This window comes from Pseudorasbora parva, chromosome 17 (assembly GCF_024679245.1).
Source record: "Pseudorasbora parva isolate DD20220531a chromosome 17, ASM2467924v1, whole genome shotgun sequence".
Lineage (NCBI taxonomy): Eukaryota > Metazoa > Chordata > Actinopteri > Cypriniformes > Gobionidae > Pseudorasbora > Pseudorasbora parva.
This window is the reverse complement of record NC_090188.1, coordinates 17,192,913-17,219,941: the sequence shown is the minus strand read 5'-3', so window position 1 is coordinate 17,219,941 and position 27,029 is coordinate 17,192,913. Positions and strand designations below refer to the sequence as shown.

The following is a 27,029-nucleotide window of genomic DNA, read 5'->3' as shown; positions in this document are numbered from 1 at the left end:
CTATATCATGAAACCATTTCGCTTTTTAATTCGCTTGATACTTCTTTTTTATGCCACCTGAAAGATTGAGAGGCTGGTATTTACCTCTGCTGTGCTGCAGCAAGACGATTGTTGGGTTCACGCTGCTGGTGGGAGGATATGAAGAGGACACTTTGGCTGTTGAGGTAATAGCACTCGGCTGATCAAGGCCGGATGTGGGCTGAGACTGACTCTCACTTACAGGTGAGTCTACCTGAGGAGGACACACAAAAGCACTGACTGGTGTCAACATATTGGTTGTGAAATACAGGCAACTTTGAATTCCTCTGAAATTTGCATGGAATTTGCATTCACAAAACATATATCTCAAGCAATGGATTGTTGCAAAGATTCCTCTGCAATGCTGCTGAAGACAATGACAATTTTTGGTTACTTCTAATTATTGTATGTGTCATCTGTCTTGATGAGGCCATCTAAACCAGGAGCATTCAGACTACACTTAATAATAACTTGTATTAAGAATATTTATACAATGTCTGCAGTGATTTAGTATTTTTATGTTTTGAATTAATTTAGGTTCAAGTGTTATAATTATAAAACTGGCTGCACTTTACAGTACACTTACATGTACTTACAGTGTACTTTCCTACTAGAAAGTACTGGGTAATATAATGTAACTACATGGGTTAATGTTAGGTTTAGGAGTAGGTTCAGGGTTATTTTCCAGATATTACCCAGTTATTGCAATTACGGTAATAAGTACATAGTATGTACAAATGGAACAGGAATGTAAAATAAAGTGCTACCAAAATACTTTGTCATCTAATATGTTTATTTCAGCTTAACAAAAACAATTTTAATAGCTTTAGTTAACAATACAAAACTGGCTCAACTAATAATTTGTTAAAAAGTAGTTAATAGTTAGAAAACCCATGACTTTTCAGGGATCCCTAGTTGAAAACCTTGGATCTATACCATTACATAAAATAGTGTAAATGTAAAATAGATCTACAGATGTCATCTTGCTAGTGAAATACTGATAACATTTCAGTCGCTGCACTCATTTAAGAGCGAAGTGTAGGACATTTTCCTCACTGTTGTCTCCAGAGATCTTGAGATTGAGCTGTTTAATTAGCACTGATATAAATATCTAAATGGTATTTTTGCACAACAGAACATAGCTAAAAAGTAATGAGCTTCAGACATAGTGGCTCACCTTTGTTGGTGTCTCATTGACTTGAGTTGAATTTAAATCAGCTCCGGTGTTGTTTACACTTCTCTCAGCCAGACTTGTTTCTGTGGCATCTCCATTGACCGCACCAAGCCATCCACCTGTAACGTATCCAAACAATTCTCAAAGGATCAGGGAATCTCCAAGGCACTTTTTAAATCCTAAAAAGGCATAAACATAACAACAGAACTGCCTCCATTTGGCAGCGAACCTGTTTGTTTCCAGAGCTAACCACAATTTATGCCACAACAGATTCCTTAATCCTCCATTAAACGAATCACCAGCCAGAATCTGTCAGAACTGAACCCCACAGAAAGACTTCATCCGCAGAGATGCTAATTTATGACTGGAAAAAAACCATTCTCTGAACTTTGTCATGAGAACAAGGAGACCATTGAACCCACTGTAAGAAGTGTTTGTTCCAATGGCCTTTTTATTCAGGCACAACAATAAATAAGGCATCACTCCCAAGCGCTGGCAGTTAGCCAGGATAGTTCCAACATGGAGATGGTGAAAACGTCCACGCTGAAGGTCTCCGTTTCCAGAGCTCAAAGTGGGTGTGAACAAAAGACGTCTTTGATTATCCCCTGTAAGTATGAGCGTTCACTGAAAGTTATTTGAGCAATGAAGTTGACTGTCAGACAATGATGTATATGTTCCTCACCAAAACACAATGTTTTTTTTTTTGCTTATGATTAACTTGCAACTAACCACTTTGACACATTGACTGTCAAAATAATATGTGAGGAGGAAACTCAAAAAAAGCGCACTTCTTGTAATCAGAGATATTTCCCATTAATGATCGCTCAGAGGGGAAAAAAACACTTTTAGTGTACATTAGCTACACATATCATAAGTAACATTATTTTAGCATACAACAGTTAGTTTGGCACAGCACTGCTTGGTGCAATATACTCAGAGCACTCTCCTATTGACATTTCAAACGTACTTTTGGCAGAGTTCATGGATAGCTCTTGGCCCGTGCCGTCCTCATCATCGATGTGCACTAGCGTGGCCCTCAAAGTAACAGCACCCTTGCCCTTGCAGACGCGGGTAGGGTCCAACTCTGCAAAAACATAGAGCCGCAAAACTGATTTTATCTTTTCAAATCACAAAAGAAAGTGTACATGATGCCTTATTAATGATGTCTTACCAGTAGGCATGAGATCAGGTGAACTCTTCATGATCCTCAAAGGTGTTACTCGCACAGCAGACACAGTGCGCCGACAGGGTGGACGTCCTTCAGGACACATATAACCATACGTTGAGATGGTGAGAAAAGTAAAAGAAACGAAATAGAGCTATTATAACTGCATTATTTGCATATATCATTGTTTTTCATATCGTCTGTGACATTTTTGGGTCATAACGTACCCGTCCATTCAGTTATTGTTAGAGACTGGGAGCAACAGCAATAATAATGGTCACATAGTGACCCGAGGGCTTTTTAAGTTCTAGGAAGATTTTAATCACAGTGTTCTCTGCTGGCTGGCACAAATATCAAGAAAAGATGGATGAACGGAAGGAAATAAGAGGGACTGGCAGTAAGAATACTGATTCAACAATGACTCAAGCCAGAGAGAAAGACAGAGGGAGTCTGTTTGCAATTACTTACTCATGAGCCTCAAGACATTAGACTGCTATTATTCCTTGCTACTGCCAAATTAGTAATTTTAATTTAGTAAAATGTCTTTTTACAGGCATAATATCATATAGTACATTAGGAGTCTGTATGCACATATTTTAAACTGGCATGCTGAGAAAACAGGTATTTCAAGTGTCTTTTGCGGTTCCATTATAATTTATGTTGTTGTCTATATCTGTGTTGCAACTGTTTTGTTTTGTAAGTTTTATTCATACCCATAACTGTAAATAAAGTCTAGCCAGGCTGGTGTAAGCTCAAGAAACTTGATGGAGATTGGAGATACTGAAAGTGTGGCATGCTTACCAGGGCCTGCATCAAATTTCCCTGTGCCCTCTGCTGGAGAGCCCTGCAAATGAAAATGGGTGAAAGGAGAGATGAAGATGCTAAGACAGGGAACAATGTTGCTTAGCATGTCAAGAGAACAAAGAATATTGAGTGATTGCCAATTAAGACAACATCACATGCTGTTCTCTATGATATGTTCCTGTTTACAACTAGTCTCTAAATATAAAAAAAATCTGGTGCAAAAAGTAGGGTATAGTTCCAGCTACTGTCTATAGTAAATCAGTACCAGATATTTAAACTTAGCTTTAATAGAACCTATAATCAGGGTGCAAACTATGGGGGAGCTAGGGGGAGCTTGGCTCCCCTTAATAAGACATGGTCTCCCCTGAAAATGTGATTTGCATAAATTTGGGGGTCTCAAAAATTATTGGCAATGTGTTATTTTGACGTGCAATTTCAGTTTTGTGTAGGCCCTAATGTGATCATCTTGGATTATTATGTCCAAAATATGCAAAAATAAATATAATTCATTCATGCATGGCGCTAATTAACTTTAATAAAGATAACTACACATGCTATTCTTGTGATGAGCATTAAGGTGTGGCGGCGCTCTGCAAATTCCTATTTAGTACAATATTTAGTACATGTTAACGCAAAGATCGTAGAAAAAATATTGAACCTATATACTTGTAACTGTGATGTATCTTTGTAAGTCCTCTTTTGAGGCACGCGCAAGCACCCCCCCCCCCCCCCCAAAAAAAAGTTGCCTCCCCCAAAGGCTGCCACACTGAAAAAAATGACTTTGTGGTATTGTAAAATCTATTACATTAATTCATGTAATTTATACATTGTAAAATCAAGATTAAGTTGGAACTATATATCTTATGTAAAATTTACACAATTTATTAATGTAATAAATTAACTGAGAAGAAAGAGTACATTTTACCATATATTTACAAATAGTATTTAATGTTTTATAGTCACAGCACATTCACCTAAAAATACTAAGTAAATTTTAATCTGAAAAGCAAAGTGTGTTTGAATCTGCCCGGCCATTTTTGTTGTTGCTCAAAAAGATTCCGGTTCAGTGGCAGAGACGGTCGGTTTGGGATGTTGCTTTTACATGGCTGACTTATTCTCGGTAAGTTCTGACTTTTCTATTTTAGATTTGTGATAACGATGTACTTCGTTTTGATGGTTTGATTATTGCATAGACGTTACGGTTTAAAATTGACTAAAAGTGAGTTTTAATCACAATAACGGTAGCTAAAGCTAAAGCATTATCCACTTCTATAAAGTTGAGACTGGTGTTTAGTCAAAGATAGAGGGGATTAAATGTAGTTAGCCACGTTCTTGTAGAAAAAGTCACCCTGTCTGGTTAACTTCAAAATAATTTAATGTTAGCTGGCCGTGATTAAGTGCTGGCTGCCTGTGTGTGTGTCCTCTAGCTAATGTTAGCATTTTTAGCAAGTGTCTAAGTTGTTTTTATATCCACTGAAAATTTCACAGCAATTATTATATCAAAGCATAAGTTAGTCTGCACTCTGCACTAAAGAAGGAAAGTTTGGATGGCAGGTGAACTCTGATAAAAAAATAAGCATTGATGTATAACGTTAGCAACAAGTGCATGAATGTCAGCAATTCTATTTTAGTGAGCTAACGACATGAAGGTCCGGTCACCTTTTTAATGAAAATAAAATGTAATGTTATAAATGTAATTCTATTTCTTAAATGGAATTGTGTTCTTTCTTTCTTACAAACTGTATGCAGGAGGACAGTCGCAGTGTTGCTGCTGAACATATCCTTAAGATGGTCGTCCATGGAGCTGACCGAGAGGATCCAGTCGATGAATGAGCATTAAGGAAAAGTGACCATTCTGTTTCAGCTGAACTATGCATGTGCTCGTCATTAAAGGGTTAAGTTAGTTCAGTACAGTCAAAAATGAAATGTCTGTCATTAACTCCTCTCCCTAATGTCGCTCCACACCCGTAAGACCTCCGTTCATCTTCACACACAGTTTAAGATATTTTATATTTAGTCAGAGAGCGTATGCAAGTGTATGCACACTATACTGTCCATGTCCAGAAAGGGAATAAAAACATCATCACAGTAGTCCATATGAGACATCAGTGGGTTAATTAGAGTCTCTTGAAGCATCCAAAATACATTTGGGTCCAAAAATAACAAAAACTACGACTTTATTCAGCATTGGCTTCTCTTCACCGTTTGAATCTTTATTTGAGGACTGAACACAAACACGGAAGAGAAGACAATGCTGAATAAAGTCGTAGTTTTTGTTATTTTTGGACTCAAATGTGATACATTTCATATTTGGCTGAACTAACCCTTTAATGTTAGTTATGCCACTGTTGGCTGCTGATGTTTAGTTGAACCAAACATGGTTAATTCTACAGTTATTGTAAATTATAATGAATGTACCTTAACTACTTAATCAGTTGATGTGAACATTACTGATTTAATGGTTAATTGTAAATTTTGACATAATAAACTGTTCAACTTCATTGTATTTATGTGTGATTTGTGATAAATGTATTTGATGCAGAGAACATTATTACATTTATTTGGTTTAAAATAGCAACATTTACATAATAATAGTGAGTGATATAAATTAATTCAACTAAGTAATTCAAAATGTCAAATGGACAAACATTATAAAATCTACTTAATTACTTCATAAGAGTAAATAATACAGATTTATAAAATTTACTTGATTACCTTTAATAAATACAACATGCTTAGTTAAATATAATTAAGTAACATTTACTTAATGTCTTTGCAAATGTTACATTTATAGTTAAGTACATTTTACTTGATATTGGCAAGTAAGTTGTACTTGATATCGCAGCAGTAAATTTTACTTAGAAAAACTGAGTGCAAATTGTTACAAAGATTTTATCAAGTAAATCTTACAAGTTGTTTTTATCAGTGCATGTAGTTTGAACAATGCCTAGAAATAGAACATGTAATAGCTTAATAGAACCTATATCTGAGTAAATCCTACCACCCATCTCATTAAAAGAAAAAGAAAACGGGCCTATTTGTTTATTTGCTTGCTTGGCTTGGCTTATAAGTAAATTTAGGCCTAATCTCATATTCAAGATCTGACAAAGATCTGTGGAATTTTGACTGGGACACAAGGTTGCAAACAATCCTTCTAATATGGTAAGTGTGAGGGGTGCTGATGCATGAGGAGAATGGTTATCCTTCTAACTAATGTGTCACACCTTCGGCTGTGGTTCACACTGAAACAAGATACAAAGTGACCTGTGACAGAACATAGGCTGAGTAAGAAAATATGGGTCAATGAAAATGTATAAGTTTCAGTAGCTGCCAATGGATATCTCCCTTGAACAGATGTTTCTGCCTAGTAATAAGTAAGTCTGCCAAATAACTAATTTGATACTGATTATTATTTTAGATACTAATTGCTGTTTGCCAAGCGAAGGAAACAGAGCTTTATTTAGAGATACAAAATAGCATCAAAGTCATGGATGATTGCGGATATTTCTGTTGCATTTCTAATGGATCTCAATGTAAACATTAACCATCTGTCTCTATGCGATGGCTCCTGTCTCACTGACTTATTATAGCTTACAGTTGCAGTCTATGGAAATCAGAAGCAGCTAATTAACTAGCTAATTAAACTTAGAAAATGTAACAGAGCCTATATCTGAATTATGTCTGAAACATACAGTTCATGATATAATTGGATTTATCCCCTTGAAAATGGATATCCTCCTAAATTTAGAAGACTTGTGCAGTTGTGTAACAGCAATTTGTAATTCAATAATACACAAATATGCTGTTTATACTAAACATTTATATCGCATACTGAATTAGATAAGTGGGAATCATTTTCTGTTGTAAAATTAAAACAGGTCCAGAACTAACAGCTGCATGCATCAATCCCTCAGTCAAGAGTCAAACGGTTTGAGGATCCTTAATACGCTGGATTGCTCCACATGTAGCCAGTGTTGAAGATATGCTACTAATCCTCATTTAGCTTGAGCTTTGAGGTGTTGTAGTTACTAAATCCAAAGCCAAATTAGTCAATAGACATGTAAACATTTATTTCTGCATCTAAATCTTATTAATATCATACCGACTCACAGTTTGCAGCTTACCTGTAAAGGACCTTCAGTTGAGCTTAACTTGGTTTAAAGTCCTAACAAACACCCGAACAAGGAGGGTGCCCTTTTAAATGTCCTTTGTTGTGGCCTATCCTACAAATCCAGACTATCATGTCCTGTTCTCTTCAAAGAACTGAACCTTAACCATGCTTTACCTCTTTCAACTACCAGATGAACTTGTCAGCACCTGCCACCTGGGAATGTGGCACCCACTTAGCATTGTGATGAACGAATTACAGCATCCTGCTTTCCATCCACCTCTCCATCCCTGTCTGGCATGACAAGCACCTCATGAGGTTATAAACTATATTAAGATAACTGTAAGATAATAGACCAAATATGTTATAAATCTGGATGTTGTCATACAAATATGAAAGGCTACTGACTGTGGTTTATTTTAAGAAGTATCAGAATAGGGCATGGGCTGTATGGGTTGGACCAGACACAACTTTCTCACAGTGGCATGCTAGAAATGTCGCAAGAAATAAAACTTTTAAAAAACGTGTTCATTAAAATTCAGCCTCAAATCAACCTAGACAATAATTCATCATAGTATTTAATCTTTGATCATTTCGTGCAGCAGTTCAAATAGGCAAATCATGTGTACAGACAAATTGCTGGAAACTTGTTGCATTGTGCCCTGGTAACTCTCTCCGGGCAAAGCTGTAAAACTGAGCAACAGTGGAAAGGCTAATGTCCGACATGGGTACAAATCTTTGTTTCAGAATCAAAACACTGGCTCAAACCTCATCAAGACTATAACTCTCAGGTCCACAACTTTGGCTCATTGCCATTGGTGTGAAAAAGGGGCCTCCAGCAGGGGCACTTGGTAGCTCAATAAATCAATTCCTCCATGGAGTCTCTTACATTTCTCCAAAATATAGCTCACTGAAAGCCCAATACAAAACATTTGTTTCATTTTTTTAAAACAACTTTTTTGACAAAATTAAAAATCCTTCTTTACAGTTCAGTGTGCACTGTATAAAATAAAATGCTTCGGTAAAAACCTGTTAATGGTAACTTCTCTTACTGCTGCTTACAATGAAAAACTGGAATAGTTCAATTGGGACCTTCCATGGAATTTCAAAGTAGACTTAAATACTGTTAAATATAGCTTTTGAAAGTGTAAATTACCCTATAATCTACAGTGAAAAGCCATAAAAGCCATACATTGACATCCACAGAACATTTCAGTGTCACAGTGATATGACATTTGATTGATATTAATTTAAGCAATGTTTCTTAATTTTCTTTGTTATCAGGGTTTTATGCTAAATCTTATCATCTTGCAGCCATAATAAAACCCCATGCTGTCAACACACATTTTGTGAGATTTATATTATCTTTAACAAACTGTATTTAAATATTATAAATATATATTGCTGAATCAACCTACATACATAACAAAACTAAATTTAAGGGTAACATTTAAAATTTAAATGTTAAATTACATATCATTAAATATAACATTACATTTACATATATATAATATATTTTAATATATAATATTATATAAAAACACGGTAAAAGTAATTTCAATCCTTAATCAATAACAAAAATATAACTCTAAAACTGTATAAAAAGTGATGTGGTAAATTGTAATAGTTGTTGCTGGTTGAAAGTTGATTCAGCAATGTTTTGGTGTATGTGTGTGTATATAAAAATAAATGTGTGTGTGTGTGTGTGTGTGTGTGTGTGTGTGTGTGTGTGTGTGTGTGTGTGTGTGTGTGTGTGTGTGTGTGTGTGTGTGTGTGTGTGTGTGTGTGTGTGTGTGTGTGCGTGTGTTTGTGAAATATCAAGACACAAATGTGTATAATGACATGGGTATGACAAAGGTATTACAATGAGAGGGTGAAAAAGGCTTATAAATCATACAGAATTTTTTTTTTTTTTGACAAAGTAAAAATGCAGAATGTTTCCTGTGATGGTTTAGAGGCAGGGGCAGTGTAGGGGGATATAAAATATGGTTTGTACAGTATAAAAACCATTATGCCTATGGAATGTCCCTACATTTCATATATATATATATATATATATATATATATATATATATATATATATATATATATATATATATATATATATATATATATATATATATATATATATATATATATATATATATATATATATATATTTCAGTGTAGAAAACATTTTATAAAATTCCCTTTGGTACGCATTGTTCCACTGTTTTCTCCACAATTGTCTGCATGTCCGTAATGCTGCTGGGGGCATTTTATTTAAGAACTTAAGAAAAACTGAAATTGGCTACTCTGGATTTTGATGGCAGACCTATTGGCACATAAAAGACATTTCAAATAAAATCTGTGAGAACTCTCCAACCATCAAAATATCCAGAAAAATTGAGTAAGTCACAGCATTAGATTCTAAAGCGCAGCAGAAGGTCATCACGCACATCCTTTCCTGCTTTCCATTCCATTATGCCAGCCCCATTAAAATAATAAAGGGGGTGACACAAGAAAAAGTACCATGATATTCCACCCAAGAATCTCTGGGGATTGCTTCATTCTATTTCCATGACAGCTTTTAAAGAGTGCAGCTTTAATACACAAAGGAGATCTACAAGGGGCCTGGTGTAGCCGGAGCGAGGGGGCCGGAGGGGAGGGGGGGCCGTTACATAACACAGTTTGACTTCTGCTTTGTCAACAAATGGCAGAGGGGGGCAGAGAGAGAGAGTGAAGCTCACCAGGATCACAGCAAACAGCTCCAAACATGGCTCGAGAGTAACGCTGTAGAAGAACAACCGTGGGTGTTTAATAGAAAATACCCCATCAGTATTACCGTAAACATCTTCAGCAGACACACTGGACGGAGGCCTAGACTGTCGTACTCTCAACACATTTAAACAACGACATCATAAAAGGAAATGTTTGCAACTATGGTATTTGCCTAAGCCACCATTTATATACAGTATGTCTTTTTTCAGAGCATGACATCACTAGCTATTTCCCTCCAAATCTGAATTTATCTTATACAAAAAATTGGAATTTTGCATAAAACATCTGTAAATAAAGCATTGCTTCCATCCCATGTGGATTCCTGGGAAATTGCTGCAAAATATCTGTAATAAAAATTGAAGTTTCTGCAATCGGGGAAGCCACTGTGGCTTTTTTATCCAACATAAATTACTTTTGTCTCAGACAGCACAGACAAAATTCAATAAGTACTGTAATATTATCTTGTGTACAGGCCTGCATTTTTACAATTTATGCGCATCTTGGCGTTTCCATCTAGCGTTTTCTTTTTTTGTGATATGTTAAAATGTGCACAAAAATAAGTGGATGAAAACAGCAACTGTCAGAGAAACCTCTCAGTTATATTCTTGAACAATATGAAAGATGCCGAACAACTGAAAAGAGAATACAAACAGGGAAATAATAACTCCCAACAAAACAAATACGGTGTAGAAAGGGAGAGTTTGTATATGATTTATTTACACAATATCAATAGTAATTTACTGTAAAATAATGCTTACATGTAAAGCTAGGTCTGTGGCATTATTTTTACCCGCTGAGAAATTATGAAGAGCTCATAAAATGTTCAAAACATTCAAAACAGCACAAGGATTTCCTCCTGTATGGGGAAGAGAGACGGCCATCTCTTATGCAAAAGAGATCGCAGTTCTATTTCCTTTCGCTCCAGACTGCCAGAGGCAGTGCCGAAAGCACTAGTGGAAAACTCCTCATGCTCACGCTTGATCGAGAATCGAATGACAAAGTTGTCACCTCATGACTCGTGACGTCTTGAACTATAAATAACCCTTTAGCACGTCACCTCGATCTCTTTCTCATTCTCCCTTGTTGAATCGATTGACAATATTTTGCGCAGCTTGCTGCTGAAGAGATCTTCAGAATTCTTCGCGAGCTGTTTCGTCTTGAATTCTTTGCTTTAGCACACCGATCGTTGATTCCACACACATCTCGCGGCGCGGCGCGATCGTATACACGGATTGCATCACGCAAGGAGTTTCAGCTTCTGGATGCTGGCAATTTTGAATGCGTCTGTGATAATATTACACTCGAAAGCCCTGACTGCCTCGGCTGAGAGCGTATACGAGCCTGATCACGTGTGCTGTATTTATTGTCTTTAGGGTGAGTATTGATCAACATGGATGTACATCAATGTTCTACACTCCCCAATCTAATGGAGATTATGGATGGACATCATCAATGTCCTGCATGTCTTGGTATGGATCATCTTAGAGAGGCGCTGACTGATCCGTGTCCGGAATGCGCCATTATGCCGCTCGCTGTGCGTCCCGCTCGTCTGGCGGGTCTAGAATCAGCTTCGAATAGTTTGCTACCGGCATCCGGCATCACAACAGCCGACCGTAAGCGTAAACAATCATCTCATGGTGAGAAGAAGACAAAGAAAACTAGATTGTCTGATTTAGAACGTAAAGTTGATCAGCTGTCTTCTGCAGTAGAGCTGTTATTGCCATTTCTGTCTAAAGCTCAGGCTAAAACAGATGTACGAATTCAGCCCAAGTTATGTATGACATCCCCACCAGTGATGCATACAGACCCATCACAGCACTCTGACAGTGAGTCCGCGTCTGTGAGATCAGGTGAATCATCTTCAGTTGTTGCATCCTTGGAAGGAACGTTAAAAGCTATGCTTTCCCACATAAATCTAGATTCCGCTCAACCAGCAGTGGGATCTGAGAATATTTTTTTTTAATATCTTTTACTATGCCTCAGTGCAATGACTTTACATCTGTATTGGTATCTACACTGCAAAATTCAACAAAGGCAACGCGTCCAGACCAGTTAGCTCGCACACTGGCTGTAATGCATGATCCAGAGACAGTAGGTCTTGGTAGCATGCCACCTATGGAATCTAGTGTGGCAGCACTTATTGTATCTCCTGATGAGGCTCTTCGTTAGAATGTTTGCTGCCCTAATGTTGAGTGTAGGCGCACTGATGAGTTACTGTCACGTGCATACAATGCTACAGCAAGCCTAGGCCGTGTTTCTAATTCTTTGGCGCACATGCTTGTGGCTCTAAACTCCTCTCTGAGAGAAATTTCGTCTGACCCATTAGTGACAGACTTAACTGAACTTACATTACAGACCATGGGTGTCATTGCCAATCACTGTGGAACAGCCTTAGGTTCCCTTGTACAGGCTCGACGGCAAGTTTGGTTGGCCCAATCCTCTTTGCCGGAGGTATGTAGGAACAATTTGCGGAGATTGCCCTTGGTACCTGGTCAAATTTTTGGACCAGCAGCACAGGAAGCTTTGGATCAGCATGTGTCAGTGTCTGAAACTCGCTCCCGTCATGTGGGGACTGCCCCAGGTCCCAGACCTTCTTTAACAGCCTCTGGGGCTCGTTTTCACAATGTTGGTGTGAGACCCAATTATAGATCATCTCAACATTTCCACCATCGGAACTCTCAGACTACTCCACCACCTCCTCCACCTCCCCGTCGTGGTGGGACTCAATCACGCGGTCATCATTCTCACATCCACCCCCCAGGTCTCCAACGTCACCCCCCCCCACCCCACCTCTACAGGAAATAATATGCGGGAGCGCTGACACACACATGTCGACAGTGGGCTGTTTTACAGAAAGTCAATTGAATCATTGGAGATCAATAACAACAAATCAGTGGCTCTTGACTACCCTTTAAAAAGGGTACCGCATTACCGCATACTGCAGTTTCGCTGTCGACCTCCTGTTCATACCGGCGTGAGACAAACAAGGGTTCACGATCCACGTCAGGTACAAGCACTTGCGCACAAAGTTCAGGTGTTGTTGCGCAAAGGTGCCATAGAACATGTAGATCCCCAAGTTCATCCCGGGGGATTTTTTTCCATTTATTTTCTGATTCCAAAGAAAGACGGCGGGTTTCGCCCCATCTTGGATTTAAGAAGCTTAAATCGCTTTCTCAAGTTTCTGCCGTTCAGAATGTTACGGACAACAGATGTGTTGCAGGCCATCATGCCTCAAGATTGGTTTGTGACAATAGACCTAAAGGACGCCTATTTTCATGTTCCGATTGCACCAGAGCACAGGCGGTTCCTTCAATTTGCCATAGGAGGTCAAATATTTCAGTTCAAGGTTCTTCCATTTGGCCTGGCTTTGGCACCAAGAGTTTTTTCGAAGTTCATTCAGACAGCATCGGAACCACTCCAGAGGACTGGCATGAGGGTGTTACCATACCTAGACAACTGGCTTGTCTGTGCAGCATCACCCCAGCAAGTAATAGACCAAGTCACGTGCTGGAACATGTCACAGCATTGGGGACAAATGCGAGCTTGTTCCGACACAGTCCACCAGTTACATAGGCCTTGCTCTAAACTCTGTAACAATGTTAGCTTGCCCAACTCCAGAGAGAGTAGAGTCAATTCTGAGAGATCTAAAGAGGCTTCGGGCGGGTCACACTCAGCGCTATGTGTTTCTCTTGAGACTCTTGGGGAAGCTCACAGTGGCAACAGCAGTAGTACAACTCGGGTTACTGTGGCTCAGGCCATTCCAGCGTTGGCTCATCAAAAAAACGACTGTGTCCGATACAAGACAGATCCACAAAGATCACAATCACACATCACTGTATGCAGCACCTTTGTCACAGCAGTGGTTTCTTCACTCAGGAGTCCCATTAGGTCGCTGGGAAGTCATAAGGACAGTCAAGGACAGATGCCTTCTCGGCTGGGGCGGAGTCTGGCGCAGGAGGGGAGTGAATGGTACCTGGAGAGGGGCTTGATATTGCAAATAAATGTTTTGGAACTGACAGCGGGGTTCCTTACCCTTCTGCATTTCAGACTGTTCTCAGGGGAAAGCATGTCTTGGTGCGTACAGACAACAAAGTGGCAGTTTTTTATATCAATCATCAGGGAGGCACAAGGTCACAGAGTGGCGCAGACCAATTTGCTTTCCATCCGAGCAGCATACCTACCAGGTTTACTCAATCATGCTGCAGATGCTCTCTCTCAGGGTGGCAGGGTGTCGCACGGAGATTGGAGTCTACATCCAGACGTTATACAGATGATATGGAGAACATACGGGGCCGCTGCATTGGATGTGTTTGCAGACAGTCTCACGTCTCACTGTCCCTGTTGCTTTTCCCTGATGGAGGAACCAGGGTCTCTGGGTCTGGATGCGTTAGCCCACGACTGGCCAGACCTATGTGGCGGCTTTATCAGCTTACCGGTCTGAGCTTGCTGCTTCTTCACTTGGGTCTGACCGGCTGATTTTTGCCTTCATGAAAGGTGCTAATCATCTTTGTCTTGCACGGACGGTCCGTAGCCCAACATGGGATTTGAGTATGGTGCTTAGTTCCCTCGGTCAGCCCCCATTCGAGCCAATTTTGGAGTCAGACATTAAGTGGCTGTTATTTAAGACTGCGTTCCTCTTGGCAATTACAACAGCGAAGCGTGTGAGTGAACTTCATGCACTGTCTGTGAGTGTCCCCTGTTTGCACTGGAGTGCTGACTTTGTTAGTCTCTCATTGTGGCCTAACCCGGCTACCCAAGATCTTGTCTCCACAACTTATGAACACACCTATCATTTTGGCTGCACTGCCACCAGATCAAGATGACATACGATCGGAGCTATGTCTAGTTAGGTCCTTGAAGACTTAAATTGATAAGACTGCAGCCTGGAGTAAAACAGACCAGTTGTTTGTTTGTTTTAGTGAAATGCGCAGAGGTGCGGCGCTTTCTAAACAGAGACTGGCACACTGGGTGACACAGGTTATTTTACATGCGTATGAATCTGCAGGAAAGTCTGTTCCCTCATCTATTTATTGTCATTCTACACGTGCCTTGGCAACATCTTGGGGGCAGCGTTCAAAGGGGTGTCGCTCTCTGAAATTTGTGCAGCAGCAACCTGGGCTTCATCATGTACATTTTCACGTTTTTACAGATTGCATCTGACTCCCTTGCCAGCAGTCTGTGCTGCAGTGCTTTCTGCCGGCCTGGATGCTTCTCCGGGGGATCCCTTGTGACTGCGTAGGTATTCGTCTTCCACTAGTGCTTTCAGCACTGCCTCTGGCGGTCTGGAGCGAAAGGAAATAGAACACTGGTTACGGAGGTAACTGTGGTTCTATGACTAAGTGGAAGACCGCCAGATTCTCTGGTCACTCGGTGTTGAGAGAATGATCTAAGAGATTAAGGTGATGTGCTAAAGGATTATTTATAGTTCAAGGCACGTCACGAGTCACGAGGTGACAACTTTGTCATTCAATTCTCGATCAAGCGTGAGCATGAGGAGTTTTCCATTAGTGCTTTCAGCACTGCCTCTGGCGGTCTTCCACTTAGTCATAGAACCACAGTTACCTCCGTAACCAGCGTTCTGTCGTCTACCAATTAATGGGCAACACGGGTCCTTTGATGAGAAGAACCAGGTATGCTTTTTGTAAGTTTTTCTAGCATTTCTGAAACATGCTCGTCGGACCAAATATGGATGAGGCACTTCCTTGTTGCTCTACATTTGCCCTCTAACGTTAACATTATTCATTTTGGATGCACGATGGTTGCGCCGTCAAATCAGCAGACTATGCGTCGCATCTTGTGACATTACGTCCGGTTTTTCATTTACATGTCTTTGGTCCGTGTTGCGTTCATATATCAATCAAACCGCACCAGAGTTCGTTTGGAAGTGGACCGAGACCCATCTTTTTAGCGGTCTCAATCCGCTTGTTTGTTGCTCACCAGGGTTCGGATGGCAGCGTTCACATATGTTCAAATGAACCGCACTAAACTAGCAATCGCACCAGGGTTCATTTTAATCGAACCAAACATGACAAGTGTGAACGCAACCTTAGAGACTCAAAATATGTTGGGACTATCCTCTATCTGTCTGCCAAATTTCACAACTTTTTACCATAAGGTTCTATGGGCTGCCATTGACTCAAGAGTGGAATAATAATAAGAAGAAGAATGTCATCAATTACAATAGGTGCCTAAGCACCTTTGGTGCTTGGCCCCTAATAACATGATCATCAACATTAATAATCATATAAAACAAAACTACCTAATGTTATCAAATGAAATGTCAGGATGAGCTATAGGACTGTGCAAGCATTAGGGGTGTTGATGGACTCAATCTACTCCATCTGTGTTTGATCATCGCTCTGAATCTGATCTGGATGTAGTCTTTGATAAAAATGTTTTTGTTCAAAATTTTGCTTTTTTTTAATTTTATGAATCTTACCCATAGTTAAGTATTGATAAAAAAGGTATGCATGAAGCTAGAATTCACTTTTTTGTTTAAAGGCAGAGGGTCTGCTCTTTCTTTTGATATATTGTATGCTCAGATTTTCCTGGTGCGCAACAAAATATTATATAGGCCATTAAGTTTTTGTGAAAATGATCAAAAACCCTGGCTGTCGCTGGCAACTTAAAAAAAATAAAATAAAATAAAAACACTGGCGGAGAAACTAAAGAGATGCTGTACTTCAGAATCACAGATTCTACATCTTGGAGAATAACCTGATTAAGAATTTCCACTAGAAAATGTCCTCTGAACAAGTAAGTAACATGTCTGCCATTTTTGGGAACAAAACATTATAATAAATCATATTACCAATGTTGATTATATCTAACGAAGCTGGATAGCTAAAGACATAGCTAATGCCTTTCAAATAAGCTATACATATAAAAAAGTTTTGTGGTTTACTCTCATTTGCCTTTTTTATTCTGTTCCTGAATTATTAGCAACTTGCTGAAGCATCAGAATTGTGTTCCTCTATTCAAATTATTAGTTAGTTGATAAGTCAGTTAGTTTGTGTAATGAGTAAGTAGTTTTTTTCCCCTCTCAAAAATATTTGTCCATTGTTGTGAGATTTTGTTCCAAAGTTTAAGACTCTCAATGACATGCATTAATTGGTAAATAAAAGAGACACAATAATATATATATATATATATATATATTTATATAAGTAGTAAGTCAGTTAATTTAAAAAGCCATGCAAACTGCAGCATTCATTTAAATTATAGCACCTCAACTGAAAACTAATATACTATATGAGCACAAAATTGTATACATATTCTATGACATCTTAACAGTAATAAACTATTTTATTTAAACTATTTTATTGCTAATAACATTAATAATCTATCAGTATCATTTTTTTGTAATAATAAAGTTTGTATTTTCCTTGATTAACACAACTGTTCCTCAGTAGAGACTACCATTTACTAATATCACAACCACAGTCACCTATAGCTTTATTACTAATTCAACATTTCCATACCACTTCTGAGCACTTATAACACACTATTAGCATGGCTACTGAGAGCTATCTTCACAAACATACACCTAAATCAGAGATCACGCCGTCTAAAACACACTGAGACTTAAAAAAAAACATCTAATATTACGTCACGGAATACAGAAGCCTATTATGCTGGAAGATGTTCTAGTGCACAGCTGTGTATAGATGAGTCAAAGTCTCCTGGCCTGGCCCTCACAGGGTCGGCATTTGCTGACCAGGACAACAGGCGGCCACAGAGGGAGGGGCCCACGGTGCATACACAGCATCAACCGCAGCTCAGGCCAGAAAAAAAGGCTTTGTGCGCAGCATGGATGTTCTAGAAGGACAGATGGGGCAATGATAATGAGTTTTACACTTGGGATTCAAAGCAGTGCATACTGGGCGGCTTTTGATATCAAATGACTTATAAAGCTATAAGGCATAATGGATTTATTTTGTAGGTAATAAAAATAAAAATGGACCAGACTGAGATTTGGGATACTGAATTTTGGCGCCTAAGTGAAAAGCTCAGGAAGTGACATTCGGGGGGTGGGGCAATGGCATATAAGTGCATTTGTATATCTAATGAAGCTTTTTTTAAACAGTTGTATCACCTTCACCTTGATATTTTTTACTTTATGCACACACATGAAAAAATAATAATAATAATTACGCAATTAAAACCGTTGGCTGTGTCTGAAATCACATACTCTCTTGAGTAGGCTCCGCAAAAAAAAATTATGTTCTATATAGTATGAATGTGAGTATGAATATAATCTGGACGCACTACATTGGCCATGTTGTCATTATCATGTGGCCTACCATTGTCAATTGCATCACTTCACTGCCATTCACAAATTTTCTCACATAGCCTCATAGGACAGTACACTGTAAAACAATATATATATATGCCTTCAAATGTTAAGTTTATTGAAATCAAAAATTTGAGTTGATATAATGAAGGAAATTATTAATAAATATAAACTAAAAATATTATTTTATCTAAACCACATAAAAAAATGATAAATCATGAAAATAGGAGAATTTGGCATGTTTCACTGTGCCATCACAAATAAAACACACACACAATCACCCAATATGCTTACAAAATGTTTAATAATATTCGAATAAAGGTTCCTCAAAAATGTTCATTGTATTAACTCAAATGTTTTATTTCAATGAACTCAAAATTTTAAGGCAACCAGGTAACTTATTTTGTGTAGTGTATAGTGTCCATCATATGCACACTTCAGAAGCTGATAGTAGTAGTTCATCTGGGTACATTTTGCCAACTCTTTTATGAGTATTGTCAATTTGGACAATTCTTTTTTCACATACTGGTTTTTACCCACTATGCAATTTCAGATGCATCAAAGAAGAGTGTCAGTTGTATTTTTATGCACTGTAAAAATTATTTAGAAAAAAGTTACTTGGTTGCCTTAAAATTTTGAGTTCATTGAAATTAAAATTTTGAGTTAATACAATGAACATTTTTTTGAGATTCGACAACCTTTGTTAAAAGATTATTAAAAGATGTTGTAAGCATATTGGATAATTGTTTTATTTGTGATGACACAGTTAAACATGCCAAATAGTGCTATTTTCATGATTTATCACATTTTTATGTGGTTCAGTTACAATGATATTTTGAGTTTCTATTTATTAAACAAATTTCCTTCATTGTATCAACTCAAATTTTTAATTAAAAAAAACTCAAAATGTTAAGGCAACCAGGTTACTTACTTTTTTAAAGTTAAACCAACAAAAACCAACATTTTTTTTTTACAGTGTGGGTTTTTAAATTAATCAACATAGGAAAAAAGCAGCAAGTGTCATTTTCCCTTAAATGTACCGCAGCAGTAACTATAAGTTGACAGTGTACAATGTGAAATGCTTATACAGTGTTAATATTAAGGAACTTTCTGCACTATTTACAATGGAAACTGCAAAAGACTGACACGGGCTAAAGCTAAACTGCTGAATAAAGTTGTTATTTTTGTTTATTTTTGCGCACAAAAAGTATTCTCATTGCATCAGAAAATGATCTCTATGGCGGGGTCAGAGAGCTCTTGGATGTCATCAAAAATATCTTCATTTGTGTTCCAAAGATCAACGAAAGTCTTAGGGGTTTGGAATGATATGAGGGAGAGTAATTAATGACAGAATTTCCATTTTGGGGTGAACTATCCCTTTAATGACAATACTGATAATTTTCTGCCAGGGCATTATCCATTTTTCTACATTGTTTTTCTACATTGAAGATATTTAGCACTATGAAAATCTCACTGGCCAATAACACGTCATCAATATTATTCCAACCAACAGAGATTTTAGGCATCCCACTTGCAATGCAGACAGAGACAACTGTTTCAGACCTCTCAGTTATGTGGCTGGTGCCTGATAATTTTGTCAGGGGATGTAGACTATTCAACCACACCTAAAAACAGCTCTGTGATAATCCAGACATTTCAAGTGCTTCCCTAATGATGGAGGACCCCAAATCTCAGTGTTGAGCAACACCACCAGGCACAGCCTTTATAAAGCAAGCCAAGCCATGCACATTCACACACACACTTGGATTTAACACTCTCTTGAAAGGTGAATAGTTCGCAGCGATCTGAAAAACACAATATAATTGCATTATCTGAAGGTCCACCATGTTCCAGGTATGTGTTACACAGCAAATAAATTAAACGCATTACGTTTAAGCTCTGACATATCATTGTCAGATTCTCTCTAAATATGATATGCATTCAAACTCTCATCGTACAAACATCATCCCAACACTGACTTTAAGCCAGCTGGTCTACAATCTGTCAAAGCAGCAAGAGGTGAAAAGAAAAATCTGTCAGCACAACACAATCTGAAGCAGAGACAGTCTGTTCAACTTCTTGTTTGCAATAGCTTGCTGCTTTGTGCAAAGACCTTGAAATTTGTAGCGCTAACAAAAAATACAGACTGGCACACACTTCAAGTGCCACTCAAAGCCACACTGCAGTCAATGGGGTAGAAGGAAAGTATGGGGTAAGATGAAGGTTGCTAAGCAACATGGCAAAACATTGAAAGAGTTTGGATGGGAATGGATCCTATGTGTCATGTCGAAGACGCCTCAATCGTTGTCAATCATAACCACAAACATGCAGATATTCAGACCAACAGCACAATTGCAAGTGTAATATTGCTTTTATACAACAGTTAAATGAAAAATATGTTAATATTTAACTACATTTTAGATAGCTATGACAGTTACTTGTGTATTTTGTGTTTATGAACCATCCACATCAAGCAACAAGTGTTTCGTTGTAGGATGAATCAAATCGGCTGAGTGAATGATTCAATGACTCAGCATTTCCGAACAAATCAAATCTATTTAGTGAATTAAGTCACTTGTCGACACCTACTGACGGAACAATGTATCTTACAGGAAGGGGTTACTTGACTTACCAAATAAATATTTAATTTTCATAATTTTAAATAATTTTCTTCTTAAACTTAAAGGCGGTAAAATAACTTTCATTAATAAATAATTCATAAACATCATATAATGCTTAATGGATCATTGGTTAATATATTTTCAAATACAAATATGCAAATGCGCTTGTTAATGTTTACTAAAACATAGTAAGGTACTAAATGTTCTAAATGATTAATAATAAACATTTATAACCATTTACAAATAAAGAATAGTTATAACTTTAGATTGGGTACTGTGAAACCATGAACAAATAATTAATAAATGATTTGTAAAGATGTGTAAATATTAGAAGTCTTCATACATACCACATCTAACAAAGACCAAATGTATGACCTTTTCAGACGTGGTTTTGAGTTAATGTAGCCTAGAAATCTAGACGCACCCTAGCGGCAGCAAATTTAATCTGCCCGCGAGTGTCGTCTAGGAACTCTCAATACCCTTCTGAGCTGTATTCCTCACAATCTGGACGGGCCAATCAAGTCGGCGGGCGGGGCCATAATGACGACGGCCGAGTTGTGTTTGCGTGCTTCTAGTAAACACAGAAACTGGCGAACGGCGGCCGTCTTTCGAATCAGCTTTGACCGCGACTCTGGAAGACTTGGAGTTGAGCTTTTCTCTGAGACAAGAACAAAGAACGGCACTGAAGTCATTCTTAAAAAGGGAAGATGTGTTCGGAGTTTAGCCGATACGGTGAATGTTTAATCTATCAACAAGCTGTTTCACCTTCGTTGCTCTGGTTGGTTGTAGCGCTATCCTATCGCGTGCAGAGGGAGTTTGAAAGACAACCGTTTATCCCGCCCCTCGGATTGAGCCCTGTCAATGGTGAGTTTCCAGTTTTGTCATATTTCCTATTTCTGGCTTGTCAGGCTAGAGTTAATGAATAATATGTTAAAATGAATAGAGAGTGAAGAGCTTAAAATGACTAATTAAACTACTTTTCACAACATTTGCAAGTTTTAAAAAAGTGCATTAGGTAATACATGAATTGAAGTTTAATGACATTTAGCATTTTATTTACATTAAAAGATTATCTGTTAATCATTACATAATGTTTAATACGTTTATTTATTTATTAAACATGAACAAGCATTTTATCTGAATATATAAACTGGTGATCTAAGCATGTTAATGATTTATTAATGATTATTTGAATCATTTTAACCATCTGTCAAAATCACTTGTAATTTTGCATGATCATATGAATTGAAAGTTTAATGACATTTGTAAGCAATTCATTTAAAATTTAATTTAGATCTGTTAATCATTATATAACAATTAGCTCATTAGTAAACAAGCACATTATCTTAAATGTATAGCTATGTGAATATAATGATCTGTTAAGCATATTTGAATATGATTTATGAATGAAAGTTGATATAAAGTGCCATTAAGACTGTATCTACATGTAAAATGTGAACAGTGAAAAGCCCTATCAAGGCTATATCAGTCCTTCTGCTCAACCGATCAAGTTTAAGAGCTGGACAAATTATTATAATGCAGAATATATGCTCTGTTTTTAATTGCAACTCAATAAAAAAGCTTTATCTATTACTGGACACTGGACATGAATATGTGTTGAAGTAATTGTATGAGTACCAGTTGTACAACCAAATATAACAGAGCTAAAATCTACATACATCTGCTGAGGATTTTTACAGCCAATTAATTTCATCAGTCACTGACAAAGACAACATAACACATGACTTCATAATGGCCAAAGTACTTATATAGTAATAGGGGATACTATTAATACAGTAATCCCTTCAATCCTTTGGATGTGACTCAGGGGCTCCGTGAATAAATGGGAAGCCTGCGATTTTAATCCCACTCAGAGCACTTCCTCTCCCCACAACCAGAGCACAGTGCTTCATTCCATCGGCCGTCATACGCCTGTCCGCTCTCTCTAAGCTGTTTGTATCCAATTTGAGTGCCATGCAAAATTAAGAACGTGCCTAAAAGCATAATGAGAAAAATAAAGCCTTCATTTTGGGTTACCGGAGTGTTTGAAACAGCAGTGAAATGTGAAGTGGCAGCAAAATGACACTAGGAGAAATGGAATAATGGCATGTTATTAGCAGTCAAATCATGTCTGGGAATAATTGCAGTGCTACAAAAAGCTATTGACTAACATGCAATAAAAACGTTTATGCCATTATCAGTGCTTATAGAGCTGGAAAAAAATCATGAGGTATCTTGGCTTATAGATCGACTATAACAAAACAACCTGATGATCCTATAAGATCAGCCATGTCAAAAGTATTATAGTTTATATAATTTAGACAGTGTTTCACAACCAATCTTTTTGGTGCCTGTTCACCACACTAGACAGTAACATGATCCTGCAAAGCTTATAAAATATTAAGCACCCAACACAAATTATTCATTATCTTTGTAAGGAGACGGCTTCCAAAGACGCTGGCAGGAACTTCACCCAAATGTTACCGTCTCTCACCTACTTAAGATTTTAATGTTGTTCACTTCCTCTTTGCTGAAATACTATATACAGTACCTCCAGTGCCAGAACACAATGATAACATCATGTATGTCTGGCACAAGGGTTGAGCTAAAATATCTATAAACACAGATTTTTTTTTAACAGGCTTTGAGTTTTAAGGAGTGAGATATCAGTGTGCTTCAATCGAATTACAAGTATGATATAATAAGCTTAAGCAGGAAAAGTATGTTATTAAGTTTAAAAGTTTAATGCCACAAGACAGTTCAAAACAGCTCATACACTAAACAATGTTTGCACTAACATGAAAAAGAAAATCTAAAATGAATTTAAGACTCAGTTTGGTGCTCCACTTCAATATTCTCAGAATAATAATCTTATACAATGTGTTTTCAACGCCTGTGAAAATACAGTATTTGCATAGATCTTTCTGGCTTTTAACCCAATCTTTAAAAACAAATCCTATTAGGTAATTGCACTGGGTTAACTAATAAAGAAATAACACTCGATTTCTTAAGTTATGAATTTTGAGAATGCTTAAATCTTCGATTTATATCATTTGAATTTCTTAAGAATTTAAATTGTTGTGCTTGTGCGGTGCAGTTTATTTATTATGGCAAGCTAGGGTTAGAGTTAGATAATATATATATAAAGATATGGGATAAATGTCACAATTGAACATCAACTGAGAATGCCGTTTTTAAACATAAGCCTAAATAATCAAAATCACCTGCATTATACTTTTACTGGGATTTTTAAAATGCTATTTGGCAACAAAATATATTACTGAAAAACAGCTTGTTTTCAAGCTGGGTGATGCTGGGCTGCATTTCTCAAAAGTACTGTGACCTAAGTTGATCATACACCATAGGTGTTAACGGTTCTATGATCTTAAGCTTGTGATGCTTTCGAGAAACACAGCCCTTGTCATTTATGGTCAGATGATGGACTACCAGCTGGTGAGGCCGAGGTTGACCGGGTAGACCACCTTGATAAAGCTAGTTAGATGTGGTAGTAATCTTAGACAAGTTCCAAAAACTATCTTAAGGTTTTTGCCACTTTTCATAAATGAAAACTTTTCGAAATGCATTTTTGTATTATTTAAACTGAAGCAAACACATTTGATGCTGATGGTCATAATTTACCTGAGAAAATAAGTGGTAGCCTAATTAACTAACTTGTTCTAAAATCTTAAGAAATTGTATAACTTATTATTTTGATATGCTTAAAGACTTAAAAAAGGCTGTGCTTCATCACTAATCTACTAAACTGTCCGACTTCTGCCTAGTTCTACAGTATTCGCCTGCCGCATAAACCGCATTGCATTAGAACCACTCATCCTAACATTCATCTTCGTTATATCATTGCACCCTAGCACTAAAATCTGGGTAAATTGTTTTGTGTCCCGTTTAATTTGTCAAGCCATCTACAATGCAGTGGATTGAACTCGTGAAGTCTCACTGTCCCTCTCCCTCCACATATCCAGTCAATCCTATTCCTTATTTGGATGTCAAGTGCAGCCGAAGTCAGAGCTCTTTTTCTGCGGAATACAAATAATCTCCATCCCGTCTCCTTCATCTGACATCTTAAACGCTTGAGCTTTTCAATGAAAATGCAGTTTAAAGTAGCACCCTTGACAATATAGCCATAAATTTAACACTAGGCTATATAATATCACTAGTGCTGAAGTAACTGAAACACGTTGGCGCACATTTGTCTGCAATGGATGGCCGCTGCGGTTTATTGTAATAAACAATGGGTAAATAATAGCCTTCAAACGAAGTAAACACGTAAACTTTCCGTTTTAGTTTGCCATGTCATATCGCCGAGAAATTGAAATACTGTGAATATGACGGTGAATGTAGTATTCGTTGTGTAATACTCACCTTTCTAAGGAAGCAGTCCAGGTTTCCGTATTGATAACGCTGCTGCATGCACAATTCAGTGACGGTCACCGCACGCCGCTCGCCCGTGCGTGGAGCCTCTCACGCGCTCATCACAATATCACTGGAGTGGGTGGAGAGGGGCGTTCCGTTGAGCCACAGACGTTTCATCAAACTCATACTCGAATTTTATAAAAGTGCATTTGCATTGCACATTTGAATTAATAATAATACATTTAGCCTTAATAAAATTAATGGTCATATTTCCTATTTTAAATTACAACAACACATAGTAGCTATACTATCTAGATAGCTTCGCTTTACTTCAGTTTTTGAGCTTTAATTAAGTTTTAATTAAATTTAATAATTTAATAATGTTAAGCCATTTTGCTACACCCTAGTTTGATGAGGCCCCCTAGTGGTCCAAGGCCTCCTAGTTGAGAACCACATCATAGAGGAAAATAAAAAACTAAAGTATAGGCCTATAATAGATTTAAACAAAAAACTCGTTCGTTTTTAAACGTTAGATGTTGTTCTTAATGATGATACATAAGTTCATTTTAAGATAGTTTAGAAATGTAATAAGCCAAAATGGATGCTTCCATGGTTAATTGGGGTGTAACAATATATTTTGTCACAAAGTAACAATAAACAGAAAGTGACCATATCATATAAATTGTGTACATCACCCAAAATTTAAAATTACTGTGAGAGAATTTTTTTTAAGTTTAGTGTCAGTACTATCATCAATAATTTTATATAATGTAAAATAATGCAATGGAGGAATATTTGTGGGCCCTGATAATGCCAAATGTCTTATTTTACCAGTTAAAAGTGGCCTACATTATTTTAAATATAGTAAAAACAAAATGTATTCAGACACATTCAACATTTTCTCATATTATCACAGTTAATTCTCTATAGTTTAGAAAATGGTAATAAAAAATGACAGTTAGAACAAACTCATTTTGATAATGTCAGATAACCTTGATAGAAAAGTATGTAATGGATTACAATAAACCAGTCAGGTGTTAAATAATACCATTTTAGGTCAACCAATCACCAAGCAATGCTTCATTTTGTTCAGCCTGTGGTGTAAAAGGTCACATTAGCAATGAAATAAAAAACACTTCAGCAAAACCAGGTCAAAGTGTCCTAATAAAGATCGTCCCACATTTTTACCAATTTTTTTAATCCATTTTAGTCCACTGTATGAAGAATATTTATGTATAATATGTCACAGTTTACTTTATTTTCTATCCTCACTTACATAAAATAACTGTAGTGTCCTGCACATTATTAAAAAACTTATACCTAATGTCTAAATAATATTTGGTTTGACTATTTAGTCAGTGACATATTCATATAAAATAATTCTCAATTTTCAGCTACAAAATCATGAATATTTGATTTCTGGTGTCACCATTGTCATGTCCATTGGGTTACTGGCACCAAATCCAAGCCTCTTCATTTCCACCCCTAACATTGTTACCTGTTTCCGGTTACCCTTTTACAATATCTCTGAGTATTGAAATATATGGCATCGTGAGTTCATTATCGTGATATGTATCGAATCGTGACATGAGGGTATCGTAACACCCCTAATGGATAGACTAGAATATCATGCACTTTACCAACTAATCCTATAGTGCGAAAAGCCCTCTTTGTTCTCTGAACATTTTATAGCACGTGTCATGAGGTTCTTCATA

General features: G+C 37.3%; 1 protein-coding gene across 12 annotated transcripts in view; it reads right to left on the bottom strand.

Moving 5' to 3' along the window:
• LOC137045181 (sorbin and SH3 domain-containing protein 1) overlaps positions 1-25,438 on the bottom strand; it is a 70,982-nt gene extending 45,544 nt beyond the window's left edge. For 10 of the 12 annotated variants that reach the window (XM_067421705.1, XM_067421715.1, XM_067421704.1 and 7 more), the window contains exons 1-6: positions 25,324-25,438; positions 3,159-3,201; positions 2,364-2,450; positions 2,160-2,276; positions 1,196-1,311; positions 85-232 (exon numbers count right to left, since the gene is read on the bottom strand). In XM_067421705.1, the coding sequence (XP_067277806.1) occupies positions 85-232; positions 1,196-1,311; positions 2,160-2,276; positions 2,364-2,450; positions 3,159-3,201; positions 25,324-25,371 (559 nt within the window). In that variant the 5' untranslated portion in view covers positions 25,372-25,438. The remainder of the gene's footprint in view (positions 1-84; positions 233-1,195; positions 1,312-2,159; positions 2,277-2,363; positions 2,451-3,158; positions 3,202-25,323) is intronic. The other 2 variants (XM_067421713.1, XM_067421714.1) reach the window with 1 other exon arrangement.
• Between the last annotated feature and the right edge of the window lie 1,591 nt (positions 25,439-27,029).